The 15,912-nt window shown below is 40.0% G+C and overlaps 1 protein-coding gene across 1 annotated transcript in view; it reads right to left on the bottom strand.

Moving 5' to 3' along the window:
- ngfrb (nerve growth factor receptor b) overlaps window positions 1-15,912 on the bottom strand; it is a 28,248-nt gene that overhangs the window by 11,744 nt on the left and 592 nt on the right. Inside the window, exons 2-3 of the mRNA XM_072456253.1 lie at window positions 8,974-9,118; window positions 3,879-4,235 (exon numbers count right to left, since the gene is read on the bottom strand). Of these exons, the coding sequence (XP_072312354.1) occupies window positions 3,879-4,235; window positions 8,974-9,118 (502 nt within the window). The remainder of the gene's footprint in view (window positions 1-3,878; window positions 4,236-8,973; window positions 9,119-15,912) is intronic.

Genomic DNA, 15,912 nt, shown 5'->3' with positions numbered 1-15,912 from the left:
ATAAGCCTGAGTCGCCCTTTGACCCCTGGCCTTGCACAGCGGCCGACCAAAAGAGTAGAAGTCATATCACACTTCTTTAGGATAAGTATCTAGCCTCAGCTCCGGGGGTCCATGTTTTAGTCTTCAGCTCCTCCTCATATGACCCAAAATAAAGCACAAATCCCATTTAGTGGTGCAGAAGAGGCTTTTCACATGACATGTCAGCTGTATCCTAGAGAAGGGTGGTAATGGCTTGGGGGGACTTTCAAAAGATAAATATAACTAAATTAAACTAGAAACAGGAAAGCAAAGACCTACAGCAGAGATAAACTGGTCCAGTTTTTTCCTGATACTGATACGATATATTATCCCTTAAACATCTTAAATGTATCTAAACTATTTTTATTAAGGCTGGGATTAGCGGGTTTCGTCTGATTCAATATGATACACTATACCTAATTTACAATAATGATAATATTACACTATAATGATTAATATGTCTATTTTTTATTTTATCATCATTTTGACAACATTATTTCGTTGGGAAGCTACTACATGCATATTCTTGTTATGAAGTGATCTTTTTGATGAACCCTGAACATGTCAACTGCATTACATAAACAACTTTCCATTTTTCCAAATAAAGGGAAGAAAAACGGTAGAATTACTACTATTTAGTTTGGTGAAATGTACTCAAAATGTATTAATGGCAATAAATACAGTAGGAAAGTAAGTATTGGAACACCCTGCAAATTTGTTCTCTGAGTTCTCCCATGTAGAAATGATGGAGACATACAAATACATTTTTAAAAATCATACAATGTGATTTCTGTTTTTGTTTTTTGTTTTTTCTTCAAGATTGTGTTTCTCACAGTGGAAATGCAGAGGGAGAACAAGCAAAAATCGTTCAAATATTTACTTTAATCACTGTAAATACAGCAGCCCACTATATTTATACTGCATCATTACGTACGTATACTGCAACAAAACTTTGTCACATTCATACTGCTAATTATAATAGCTTTTCACTGTATTATTTTTGTTACATAAATATCTCTAGGGTAAACACATGAGATATTTAGCTTCAAAGCAATTTCACCTCAATTACATTCATTTGTGGCAGAGGTTAGTCTTTGGCCCTAACAAATATGGTCACGACAGCTAAGAGTAATCTAGGTCTACACCAAAATATAATACCGTCGTACAGCGTAGATTGCTACTGATCTTATTTTTGACGAACACATCAACAGACCAAAACTTCTACAGATAACCTCACAGTGCAGAGTCAAGGTAATGTTCTTGTCCTTTTATGCTCTGACTCAAGTATTTCTAATGTCTCGTGTTTCGACTTGTCTTGTTCTGGGGCAGTGGTCTTGTTTCTGCTCTCCCTTCCACCACACCTTGCCGTTTTGGGGGCAAAGTTTCCTTGAGTCTTAACCCTCGGGCTGGCCTGTGTCGCCCGGCTCCACAACGCTAATGGTTATGGACGTCTGGCAGCGCGGCCCATTCGTAAAAACTGATAACACTTGTTGCATTAGAGATCAAGAGACTCGTGATTGGGTTAGAGGGAGGAATAATGTACCAAGATGAAGGCCGTAATGCAAAGCGCTGTGGGGCAAAGTGGCTGGAAAATGGAGAAAGTTTTGGACTTCTGGTTCTCTCATATCTCGATCTGAAGATGAATCATCAGCGAGTTTACCCCTTTTAAGGCCACGAGTCAATACGAGCTAACTAAGATCCTGAATCGGCGACACTGTTGCAGCTGCTACGGCGCGAATGGGCAGAACAACATTCATATTGTGTCCAGTACGGCAGAGCAATTACTCCATTTTAATTGTCAACGTCATATGCTTGGGGCTGTTTAATCAAGAGGACCACAGCCAATCTTTTGTAGGGTAGAGTAGAGTTGAAACTTTGTAGGAAGAATAAGGGTGATGTATAACTGTGTATAGTAAATGTTTTATATTCTACTTTTCCTGGGACGTTACTTTACTTTGGTAGGTGGATGAAAACCTGCTCCTTATACCACTACCTATTCCTCACACACTTTCATAGACAAGATGCATGAAATACGAAAGGACACAACAACGTTCAAAGCTGTAATTGAACCGTCAACCTCTGAGATTGTGGTCAACTGCTCGACCCGCCTACGAGGATGGAATGTGCTTTAATTAGGATCTATTCTTTGCTGTCTGTTGGGATCCAAGTTAGAGGTGAGCAATATATAGAAATTTAGATCATGTTGTAAATGTTGATTCTTTAGGAGATATGTTCAATCTGAATATCGAGTATAAAAAAAGCTACAAAAAGAGCTGAATAAACAGAAGCTCGGTGTGGTGGTGCTGATAGTTGAATGTCCCATGACTGCGGAAACTATAGGCATATTCACTGTTATCTAGGCCCCACTTTAGCTACGCTTACACATTCAATTTAAAATTTGAAGAAATAAATAATAATTCACTTTTCTGCTGAATGGGGCGCTGGACATTTAATTCTGTGGCAAACCCTGGAGTAAAGTGATTAACAAACAGGAGCGCTAATATCCTGTTCATCTCTCTTGTAGCTGATTGCGGTCTCACATGAGTTTCCTTCTCTGTGTGTGCGTGGTGTGTGTCCATGTGTGTGTGGTGCATGTGTGTGTCCATGCATGTATCCATGTGTGTGTCCGTGTGTGCTCGGTGTCGGCTCTTCCGCTTTTCTTCGCTCAGATGCAGCGGTGGAGAGCTAGAGCGACACGAGCAACACACGAGGACTTGAAAAAAAAAAACATGAACCAACTAATAGGGCATTTTACTGAAGGCAGTCAGAATTCATTTTACAGATGAACGCAGCAGAAACACTGGGTTTAACTCAGGTAATGGTTAAAGATCAAATCCCTAGTCCACTGCGAACAGACTAACTCCTTTAAATAACCCCATGGACTGTTCAATATGGCCACACAGACCAACGGCATCATGGGAACTGCACAAAAGACCTCCTTTAACTCCGGCCTTCCCTTCTGAGATAACAGCATCCTCCAAAACCGCAGCTTTGACCAACTGCATTGCTCATCAACGGCCTCTTTTCTTGTCCTCTCACAAAAAGCGTTGATTTAATCTGCGAGCCATCGGGTCAGTGTGACTGCAGTCGAGAGGAATTTGTGATTTTGGAGTTTGATACCCACAGGGAGCTGAGATATAAAGGAAATACAGAGGAATGACCTTCTTCTAAACCCTTCAGACAGAAAGAGTGCGGTCTCCGGATGAGCTGGAGGGGATGAGCCCATTGTGACAAGCTGAATTTGACATTTAAGTCCAACAATGTATATAGTGTCAAACTCGTATGAGGCCATATGCACTGGACAATGCAGACGTCCAGTGTTGTCAATACAGTGCAAAAAATAAATGATCCACAACGTGACCCGGACAGAGTATCCCATAATTCATGTTTGCAAGCAGAGTTTGTTAAATGCCTGCCAGTGTTTTTATAGAGTCATATGGAGCTAAAACATGAATCTCTAAACAAGTGAAATATCTGTTTCACTGAAGGAATTTCCCTCTTCGGCAGCGTGAATGTCCATGTGAATCCCTCCAACGGCACATTGAGGTTATAAATTCAGCACTTGGAACAAACGGCCGAATATTAATGTGTTAGATGACCAGATTTACAAAAAATGAACGGAGTGCCTTGCCTGATTCAATAAATGAACACACTGTTAATAATCTGACTTTGAGAAAAATGAAAATCCTTGCAACTTCCACCCAAAAGACGTTTTGGTTTGGGTTATTCTTTCACTTTTGTTATGGTGCTAATGTAAAGAAACAGTTTTAAAAATTCAGAAGAACCAGTACAAGCTGCATCTTGCACACACACTTTAGACAGCAAAGTTGCTTGTGAGTAGTCTCTTGGACTGTTCTTACCCATACAGATGGTGTCACTGGTGGGGCTACACTCTTGCACCACCTCGCTCTCGTCGCAGGTGGAGCAGGGCATGCAGGGCTCTCTGGAGCTCTCCTGGTCTGAGTATGTGTCTATGGTGCACTCCTCACACACAGTGTCGTGGTCCATCTCACAGCTGTTCAACATGCCTTGGCCTTCAGGACACCTGGTGCAGTGCTCACAGCGCTGTGTCAGACTGTTCATGTAGTAACCATAGTTACAGGCGCAGATAGCATCGTTAGCGTCAGTGCAAGGCGTCTCCATCCTCATCAGGCCTGTGCACTGGGTGCACCTCTGGCACTTCTCTGTGTGGCTGAAGTTCTCTGAGAATGTTTCACCTTTGAAAAAGAGAGAAAAAAACATTTAAATAAAAATAATTCTTATTTTTGTCACAGTGCAGATGCTTTAAACTCTTTCATCATTTTATCAAGTTCTAATTCCATATGGGCAAAGGTCAACAAATAGCTTTTATAAGATATTTGCTTAAAATACTATGATGATGAAAAGCTTGTAAATCCAACTTAATCTTATTAAACATATATCAATGCAAATCATAATTTAACACATGTTGGCTAAATATTAACTTCCTCAGCCCCTCAGTAACTTGTAGGCATACTTTTTTTTTACGCATAGGGATACTTACAAAACTTAGAGTGAATTCAAAATGTACCAAAAGCTATGTTTACAACATAATTTGTCTTCCTTAGAACTTGAGGACCAACTTAGAACAGTATTGACCGAGGCAGCTCAAACTTAGAAGACTGAAATGAGACTCTTGTATAAATTACACTGTGCCTTTCAAAACGGCTTGTGTACCTAGAAGATGTTCTCGGACAAATATATCCACAGCAAAGGACATAATCAATACTCTATGTTTTATGGAATAGTATTTCGACTGAATAGAGAACTGGGAAACACACTAAATTATGCAACAAATCCATTTGTACCAGCCGCTGCTGCTGCATGTGTGTGCATCACTGAGGTACTGTACATGCTGTAAGCAGGACAATCCTATCAACACACTCATCTAAACTTTTATGGGTTTAAAAAGAAAACAAAATTAATCTAGGGAAGAACTTTGGTTTGGTTATTTGTTTTTCCATGCAAAACATTCACAAGAATGAGATCCCAGACTAAGCGTATTTGTGCTTATAACTGTGAACACGTCAAAATACACTAAACTATGTGTGTGGTAGCAAACAATTCCCCAACTTTCCGAGGTGCAGTGATGTGTAGCTAAGTGGCCTACCAACACAGCGAACGCTCCGATGAAACTAAGATTAAATCAAAGATGCAGATCAGATAAAGAACGAACCACCAACAAAGACGGAGGAAGCACTGCATCATCATGAGACACAGAATACCATCCTGTTACTGTCCCCCATTATCTTCTATAACACCCCCCTTTAAAAACAGACCCGCCCCCGTGTCCCGCTGGTGCTCTCAGGGCCATTATCATAATGCCACACATCAATAATGCAAGTCAATACATTAATAACGCTGGCCTGGAGCATGGAGAGAAGGGGGAGAGAGGGCAGGGGGGAGAGAGAGTGAGGGGGTCCAAGAGGGATGGAGAGAGGAGAAACCGACGGCTAGTCCTGGCTCAGCATTTCACATCAACACTGCTCTTGCTAAACCTAACCCACACATTCAATCTGCACGTTTGTTTTCATGGCCCATAAAAGGAGCTGTCTGCTTGAGCTGCTCCTAATTGTTATCAGCAGTTCAAGAGAAAGACAAAAATGTGAGGTTTTCCGGGTAGCTTCCTCTTAAATGATTTTTTGCGCCGACATATTCATGAAGCTGAGGAGGAGTTGGGGTTTGTCCCAGTGGAAGCATCTGGACTTGGTCTGCTTCATGTGTTCATCCAGCCACATGTTAACCACAGTCAGCTAACCACAGACTGTGCCCTCCCGTACACACTTGAGCACATTCTGCAGGACGATCTGACAAATCCATTACAGGGCCAAGGATTTTACTATTACGTTTTTGGATCCAACTTGTGTACATAGTTATTAGTACAAATTCATATCTTAAAACCACTGATGGACCGGTTGATGAGTACATTTTCAGCTTTCTCTCAAAGAGTATAATTCTTGTAAAAGCAGCACATTGTCACATAATTAGACGCTGCTTGCTATCTGCAGCTAATAATAGTATTTTAGCAATTAGTATTTTAGCCGTAAGCAACAATCCGAGAGACTGTCCTGTCCTGCTTTTTCCGAAATTCTTATTTTCGATTTTTTTCTCTGGTCCTGCCTTGTTTGTTTTGTGTTTTAATTAACAAGAAAAAAAAGAATGCGCCAAAAGGTTAGAATGAGCTAAGGACCAGTTGAATAGATATATAAATACATACATGATGATGATGCAGCCTTAATATAAATACCAAGATTTATTTAATTTAATGAGTTTCAATTTTCATGAACCCAGTAAGAAAATTCCCGATGCAAGTGTAGTTGCATAATAATAATCTGAATTCAAGTCATTTTAATCAATCGCCCACTGTAATTTTATACTATTTAAGATTATTGGCCTTTTTATGAGAAAGGCATGATGAGCTCCTTTATGAGCTATGCCATAAATATAAAAAATAAAACAAATCTTAACACTTTGTAAAGGCCTATCAAATACACGTTAGACACTTAAGCCCTATCAGGCTATCAGCCAACATTACATATACAATCAATACTTTTGAGGCGTTCTTTAAATATCTCAGTGTTGTTGTAATGCTATATGATGAAACGCTTTCTAGTTTGCGTTTAGTTTTCATGACTTTGTGCCTGGCTGGTCTCATACATCACTTTTTCTCTGTTCTGCGGCTCTGGACAAGATTAACTTGAAAATATTACATGACTGGGCAATAAACTTCTCTGAGCGGAGACCTTGAACTTTTAACTATGCTTAAAAAAAACTATTTAGATTCCCAAGTACAATCTAAATCAGAGGACTAAAGAAGTGGTTTGAAACGTGTATAAACCTCTTTCAAACTTTATTCAAACTAAACCAAGACAAAACATTAAATAAACCAGGTAATTTCTGGTTGTTGTTGCAAACATATCAAATCAAGCCCCGATTCAACATAAACTATAAACTGCAAAATACTACCAAATCTATAGGTGCATTTACGTAAGAACCACATATATTATAGCCTGTGTTTGTATAGATGGAAACAATATATCTTTAACATTATTCTTTACAGCTTAGGGGCCTTTCTAAAAACAGTTATTCTTCCAAAATAAATCCCACAAACTAATAATAAATCATATTCACCCCTCGTTTCTGTGACTTCTCTCACGACCTGAATCGGAATCTTTCTCCAAATTTCTGCAGCCATTTTGGTCCATCCTTCATTGACCCTAAAAGGTTTACTACTACTTCCTGGTTTGTGGGAATGCACCGTGGACACTGAGGAACTCTGGGAACAGCACAGAAGCTGAAGAGCCAACGCTGACTTCTGCAGTGTTGACCTTTGACCTCACTCACTCAAATGGAGATATATCTACCATGGCTAAATATATACTTCTGAGCTCAGTTGTGCCAAGTCGTGTCAGCCGGCCTTAACCACTGTGAAATAACTACGCTTAAATATATTTGTACTCTAAAAGGTCTCACGCCTCAATCCTCTTCCATCTCTGGATCTCATAAAATCTTACAGAACGACTCAGCACCTCTCCCTACATGGTAAAGGCCGTACAGAGGGCAACAACACTGCTATGCGCTCACAAGTAAGCTGGTTTACTGCCAACCAGCAGCTGAGGCCCAAGCCTGACATGAAATATGCTTTTCTCACCTGTAACAGAAACATTATACGTCACTAATCATCCAATGACAGCTCTGTCTTCAGCCTGAACTGACCTAATGTGTTGCAATGTGGTGTATGTCAATCTAACCTACTTTAAAACAATCTTCATATGTTGAAAACTTTTAAGCTATCAACAATCTATTATTACAAGGCAAAAGGACTCTTGTTATTGTTCTATTGGCAGAACACAGACAATAACACATTATGCCGTCACATTCTTCTCATCATCAGTGAATCAAATAAATGATATAAAAAAGAGAAAGACACACTACAAAGACTGTTCTGGGTCAAAATGTGACTGTACAGTATACTTCTAAATGACTTCAAATCCAAGCTTTGCAATTTGGCATCAGGGCAACAAATCAGACGGAAATCATTCAAAAGTGAAACGAGATCAAAAACTAGTTCAGACAAGCAGCTTCTTGTGCCACTTTATATGTGATGTGTGATGTGATCACTGCAGCTGTAGTTCTGATATGAATTCAGTTTTCTGGCCCAAAAAAAAGAGGACTGAAGAACTGAAGAATAGCAAGTATTTCAATGTAAAAACGTAAATGTATAATGTTTATGCCACCTTAACTTTACTTTAGTATTCATAAAGCTTGATTTAAAAAAAGGTGGTAACATGATAGACCAGGGGTGGGCAATTATTTTCCCCCAAGGGCCATATTCGACTCCAGGCAAGTAGCGGAGGACCGGCCCGCCATCATTGGTGTGAAAAAAAAAATCCCAAAAATTAAATATCAAATAAAATATAACTTTTCTGTCAAATATAGGCTATTGAATGTATTATTTAATTGATTTCACGTCATATATATTAAGGATACACGTGCAGACAGATGCCTGAGTGCAAAAAAGAAAAAGAACCAAAAAAGTTTTTTTTTTTTTTTTAAATTTCATATTACTTGGACAAGCTTGCCTGGCCGGATTGAAAGGGCCTGCGGGCCGGATTCGGCCCGCGGGCCGTAGTTTGCCCACCCCTGTGATAGACGGTCACCAATCCTCTATCATGTGACCAGCTCTTTAGTAATGGACAAGAACATTTCACAGTTTGGTTGGTGATGCTGTCCTTAATTTTGAATAACTGTGTACATCACACTAAAATGTGATATACGTATCCTTATGTGCGAGTATAATAAATTCAGTGGAGTCGTGGTTCTGTCGTGTGGAGTCGTGGTTCTGTCGTGTGGAGTCGTGGTTCTGTCGTGTGGAGTCGTGGTTCTGTCGTGTGGAATCGTGGTTTTGTCGTGTGTGTAACAGTATCTGCCACTCACTGTCGACGCATGGTGCGCAGACCGTCTGGGTGACCCCACATTCTTTGACAACGCCTTCTCCGGGCTGACACTGCTTACAGCATTCCCCACTGGTTGTAAATTTGCCCGAAGTGCAACGAGAGCCCTTATTGGCCAGTGCTCCAACCTGCAAATGGACACAGAATTCAAGTTAGTATAGCAATATAGTTTAGTTAAGTTTATTTGCCATTTGCAGTTAAAAAACACATTGGAAAGACAGGCAAATAAGCCCAAAGCTCAAAAACAAACAATAGGCATAAGTTACAAAACATAAAAAGTACCATGACAAAATTGACACTGTGAAAGTAGGCAAGTTCATATGAGGAAAATAATAGTTATAAAATCAAGTAATCGTAGTAAGGATCATATTAAGGATTTCACAGGGCTGTGTTCTTTCTCTTCTGCTCTTCTCCCTTTACACAAACTGCTGCACCTCCAGCCACAACTTTGTAAAACTGATCAAGTTTGCGGACGACACCACCCTCATCGGGCTCATCTCGGACGGGATGAGTCTGTCTACAGGAGGGAGTTGGACTGGTGTCTTCAGGAAAGTCACGGCCCCTGACCACCCCTCACCGTGTCAGATTCCCCCATCACCACTGTGGATTCCTTCCGCTTCCTCACCACCACCATCACCCAGGACCTCAAGCGAGAATCAGCTCCCTCATCAAGAAGGCCCAGTAGAGGATGTACTTCCTGCTGCAGCTGAGGAAAGTCAAGCTGCCAGCAGAGATGATGGTGGAGTTTTACAAGGCCATCATTGAGTCCATCCCCACCTCCATCACTGTGTGAAACATTGGAGCCACAGCCAGGGACAAACAGAGACTACAGCGCATTGTGCGCTCTGCTGAGAAGGTGATCGGTTGCAGACTTCCATCTCTGCAGGACGTGTACGTCTCCAGGGCTCAGGGACGAACAGGTCAGGTCAGAGCTGACCCTTCTCATCCTGGACATGGACTATTTGAGCCACTCCCCTCAAGCAGGAGGCCACTCCCCTCAGGCAGGAGGCTATGGTCCATCTGGACCAGAACCTCCAGTCACAAGAACAGTTTGTTTCCCACAATAATCTAATCAATCACTTTTTGCACTACAACTGTAAATTTACCTGTACATTTTGTGCACATAGTAAGCCTATTTTTAAATAGAGTAAATTTAAATTGTTTTTCTTCAATGCATGCCCTGTTTGATTCTATATGTTTTATTATTGTTCATCGTTAAATGTTGCACCAAATCACCAAAGCAAGTTCGTATGTTTGTGAATTTTGTTCATTGAAAATGGCAATAAACCTTTTCTGGTTCTGATTCTGATAAAGTGTTGGATCCTAATAGTTAAAGTGCATTGCTCAAGCTAGTAACGGCTTGTGGGAACAAACTTTTAGCATGACGAGAGGTTTTTCATTTGATAGAACGATATCTTCTTCCCAAAGGGAGAAGTTCAAACATGACTCTGCCACAGCATGATCAGAGTCCTGAAGTGCTCAGTTTAAATGTCTACACTTTTAAAGAGCCTCAAGAACAGGCAGGTCACAGTTTACACTTTTAAGCTGAGCGGACCACATTGTTTAAAGCTTTTCTCTCTTTGGATGCAATATTACCAAACCACGCAGTGATACAACCAACAAGAAGACTTTCGATGGTCCAGAAATAAAAGTTCAGCTTAAAGTCTTTTGTAAATTCTCTTAGTTTATGCAAAAATAAGATTCTGACAAGCCTTCTTCACAATGTTACTTCTGTTTTTGTTCCAGCACAAGTCATTAAACAGACCAATAGATTTGCACACTTTCACTATTTGTACTTTAAAGTCAGTCCATCGCCACCACAGACATTGTTGATTCGGCCCTCAGAGGCGACTGTTGTTATGATTTTGGGCCTTACAAAAATAAATTGATTTGATTTGATTTTGATGGGAAGATGACAGTCGTTGCGCCAAAAATCAGAGACGAGTTCACACGTTTTAGAAGCGTTTAGAAGTGTGTTGTTTTCTTTACTCAGCTCAACAATCTTTAGTAGCTATCTGCTCTGTACGATGATTCAAATGAGACCAATTATAGTAGTATAATCATCAGCATACTACTATCATTGGTAAAACTTAAAAAATATGGAGCCTCTTTGGACTTATCTTGAACAGCTAAACTCATTCCTTCCCATGGCCAGGGTCAAACCATAGGGGAGGATTTATGGAGCAGAAAATGCACTGGCCAATGTCTGCTACTCCTTATGCTTCAACTAAGTATTGCTCACTTTGGTTGTGAAATTTAAGTTTATTTTGGCTGTTGGCCTTTTGAAATAACACAAAATACAGTTTTATTTATGATTACCGGTATTTTAAATTATGTTCAAGTCCATATATAATTCAGCCACAGTGGGTCACAAGCCAACATTGTGTCAGTCAAGAAACGATAAATACAGAGTTACATCAGGCAAGAAATGTGATGTCAATTTCAAATAAATATGATAAGTATTTATTTTATATCTCACAAACACTTTATTACATCAGAACTATGTGCTGCAGGTGGCCTTGTGTGACCTCTCACTTGACCTGCTACTGTTTTAAATCCAAATGCAAATGACTGACTCATCGTCTTTTCAGGTTTTGTTCAAGATAAATGTTAACATAATGAGTCACAATGAGGTTAGAGGCAAAACTGAATAAACAAGCGCATGTCAAAATACGCCTAAGGGGAAGTAATATCACACGCACCTATGATTACCTCAAATATTATCCTCCTGTACCATTACATAAGGGAAGATGTGAGTCAACAAAGCTGCAAAAAAGACCTCTTCATTTCCTGTGTGAACTGTGTTGTAGTATACAGCATTAGATCTAGATAAAAAAGGTAGAGGGGGCAACAACGTAGGCAACAAGTAGGTTACATATTATTAGAGAAACATGTTCTGGCTGATAAATACCGTATATGGCTTCATAACCAAGCAACATTGGGAAAAATCTAATTCATCAGGTGTTATTAAAACTTATTGAAGGACATGTAAATAAACCTGTGGCACGTGTCATTTTTGAAGGCGTGTTTTTGACATAAATCATCATCATTGGAACTCAGGTGTGTGTGGAATGCTGTTGACAAGATAGGTGTGTCCTGTCCCCCCTGAGGGAGTCAGCTGGTCTGTCTCTCCCATTTATGTCTGTGTGCATCGTACTTGTCCTAGGTTTTTTGTCTGATCAAGCTCAAAACAACACTTTTTGCATCTATAGACATTGAAATTTAATAAATATTCAAAAGAATGTTGATATTCTTTGCGGTCTCCGTGCCCTCAAAAAAGCCTTAATTTCCTGTTTTTTCGAGGACAAGTCACGCCTATTGGAATTGATCTACGGAGCTCATTATTCACTCATTAATGTGTTTTTATGGTCTGATTGGAAATAAATACCCATGTAACAAATTTACTCTATAGCGCCTCCTACCCATTGTGTGAAAAACTCAACATTGTCTGATTTGTTTGAAACTCATGGATTATCTTCTCCTCGAGACGCCATGAAAAAAAGTGCATTACAGATATTGTGTATTTTCACAATTGGCCAGCAGAGGCGCAATGAATGCCTTCACTTCCTCTTCCTCTTTTATTTTGATGGGACATTTCCTCTAGTGCCGCAGTCTTAGCATTAGCATAAGCATTAGAATTATTATTCTTTAGACTTTATTCTTCAGACTTTATTCTTTCTGCTACAACTCGGGTATTTTTGACCCCCTGAACATCAATGAAAAGTCGCGGGTCACCGAGGCTCTCTCGCTTTCTCCCTGCTCAGGTCTGCGTTCAGCACAATCTTGCAATTTGTCAGGACAAACTACTATTTGAATCGCAAAACTACACAATCATCAAGGGTAAATTACTGAGCTTCGTTTGGTATGCCGCAAAACGCAGCAGAAAACATGGACAGGCGGGAAGGCGGTCGCGCGGGAAGGCGAGAGCCATCATCGCTGCTACCGCGGCTTTAATATATATTGTATTTTGAAACAATTGTCACATTGTTATTTTCTTTTTCTTGAAGTCCAAAGTATGCATCAACCATGGAAAGATTTGATAATACTTTAAGTTATCACCTTATTTTCTCCAATGACCTCCCTCCCTGAGTATGTAGTTGGATGTGCACAGGTGAGCGCTTGCCGACTCCTGCCCTTTACGGCTCATTCACACTGGAGCCTCTGCTATTCAACGATGTCGTCGCCGTTTCAAAGGGTTCTGTCAGAGGCCTCTCGGGGAAAGTTTAAACTTGAGTGATGCATGAACACTGAGCTATTTGTGCTTTCAAAACATGACAAGAAATGACTTAGAAAATATGGTTTGTTACAAAGATAATATATTTACTTGAAGCATAAAAGTGGCACTCAAGTTACTTTTATTATACTATTACAACAACTTCTACTACTACTAGTAGTACTACAATAAAAATGACAATACATTAGTCAATACTTTTCACTTCATAGTTAGTTGTATTACTCATTCACATTCCTAAAGGTCTTGCACACAATGGTACAGCAATCGCTTTGGTTTTGTACTCTTTATGCGAGTAATTGATTTCAAGACTTCGAGGTGGATAAGTCCTTTGTATGCAGTTGTATTTAAGAAAATTAACGTAAATATGCAAAAAACTCTATGCAAGCCCAGACAGCAACACCTCTTGAAAAATGCAGACAATTTTTACAGTACCGCACTAACCGTCTGAAAGGAGTTTACTGCCCTCTCCTTCCAACCTATAACTGCGTCTGACAATCAGGTCGTTGAAAATGAATGAACCCCCAGTACATGCGGCCGTCCTCCTTCCTGCTGGAACCGCCGGTTACACAGTGTCCACGCCCACACATTTGCACAAACAACACAGCGTTCACTCAAGGCTCAACTAACCTGTTCCCAAAGTTTTGACTGACATTTTGAATTGCTTCCAAGTCCTTTTTACCTCTCTTTGGCCCTTCTACTTGTCAGGGGTGCGGGTAAAACATTGCTTTAACAAGATTAACTACATAATTATTTTAAACTGGTACATGCAAATGAATTATTTTTGCCGCATGTTCTTGTGATTTTAACATGCCGTTCTCGTGATAAAAGATGCACAGCACATTGCGAGTTGCGGCAAGACTTTTTGCTCCTCTTCTAAATGGGTTTCAATGGAAGTTTTGAGCTTGTACTATTGAACTTTTAGCCCGCGAGCCAAACAGACAAGACTTTGCGCTAACACAAAACAAATCCATGTGGCCGTGTTATAACTCCAGACCAATTTTACTAATGCCCCCAGTCAATGTTCAGTTGGAGGCACTTAACCTTTGGACCTCAGCTGTCAGCACTTGTTATTCCATTTAAGATCCACTTCTATACCAACTCTTCCATTGAGCCCGGCCTAATTTAAATCCATATCTCTTCTGGAAAACACTGGTAGCATTGGCGCTATGGTGGTTATTCTCAGACAACGCTGAATCATCTTGAACCAGAAAAGGGGGCCGGGAGACTGGAACGGTGATGTGAGCATGAGGTGAAAGTGTGGGGGGGCGGGGAGGGGCGGCAGGGACTTGTATCTATATTGCATGCGCTGAGCCAGCAGAGGATGCATAGCCATCGGAAGCAGCATCTGTCATGTATCTGGGACAGTTAAGGCCAAAACTAGGAGCAAGACCATGTTAATAAAACAGACTAAAATCATTTGATTGACATCGAAAGTGCACTGATTAATGTCATGTTTTTAGTTTTGCCAGTTGCGCATCCAGACACATCCCTCTCCATCTATCCAAGCAAGCGAATAAAACAAAGAGTACACAATTATTAAATAACAATAAAACACAACTGAGCAGTCCTACAGTCACTATTACACAAAATAAGTTGTGTTTTTGGTTGACGTTAAAATGCAAGTACACAAACGTCCACTGTTAAGAGTCACTGTGAATGTAGCATGTAAATAATGATGTAAGTTGTTTAGCCAACTGCAGCTGTTCAGGGTTTTATTTTTTCACCCCAAAGACTAAAGTTATGCCATGAAAAAGGTACGTTAGGTAGATAGTTGTCATTTCTACTCTGGCTCTGGAAAGAATTGCATAATACAAACGCATAAAAATATTGCAATTATTATTTGGACTTGGTGTGACTTGGTGTGACTTATGTGGCGCTTGTCTCCATGAATGTGTTATAGCTTTGCCTGGAATGTCCCGCAGTATGGTATTAAGATAAGATAAGATAATCCTTTATTGTCCACACATGGGTAAATTTCATTGTTGCAACGCAGTAGATACAGAGGAAATAAACAGATAACAAGTTTAAAAAACACTCTTAATAGAAGAACTCTTATAATCAAAAACTCGTATAAACAAAAACTCCTATAGACAAAACCTCTCATTTCCTAATAAGGAATGGAGGGGGAAAATAAATAAAGATAAAAATAAAATAAAATTTAAAAAAAACGCTAGCGTAAGACAAGATAATACTAATAATAGTGGCAAAATAAACACTCTATTTTCATCAGTTATATGCACATGAATGTGACCTATCATCACCATGGAAACAAGCAGGTGACGCCACTAGGTCAAGTTACAGGTCAGATCCGTGGAGAGGCGTTTACATGGCATTAAAAAAACAAAAAAACAGTAATGTCACCTATATATATTTGTATGCAAGGTAGATATGTTTAATTTAATACCAACATGGACCATTCCAAACAAAGGAAAAACATTGAGGCAGGCGCATGGTAGAAAAGCTACACAGTGCACCTTTAATAACCCAGAAAAGGCAGATAATACAATAAGATAATACAATAAATTGCTCCTATCTGCTTAATGAGTGCCCACGTGGTTCAGGGACGCAATGCCTTCACAGAGGAGCCCACTGCGCCGCGGGTTTTGTCCTCCTGTCCCGTCTGTAAAGGGCCGTGTAACTGAGAAGGGTGGAACTACAGATGCAGCGACGGGAGCGATAGAGGATCCG

The sequence above is a fragment of the Eucyclogobius newberryi genome, unplaced genomic scaffold (assembly GCF_026437365.1).
Source record: "Eucyclogobius newberryi isolate DKJ021-1_F unplaced genomic scaffold, fEucNew1.0.hap1 SCAF_20, whole genome shotgun sequence".
Classification (NCBI taxonomy): domain Eukaryota; kingdom Metazoa; phylum Chordata; class Actinopteri; order Gobiiformes; family Gobiidae; genus Eucyclogobius; species Eucyclogobius newberryi.
This window is presented reverse-complemented; position numbering and strand designations above follow the sequence as displayed.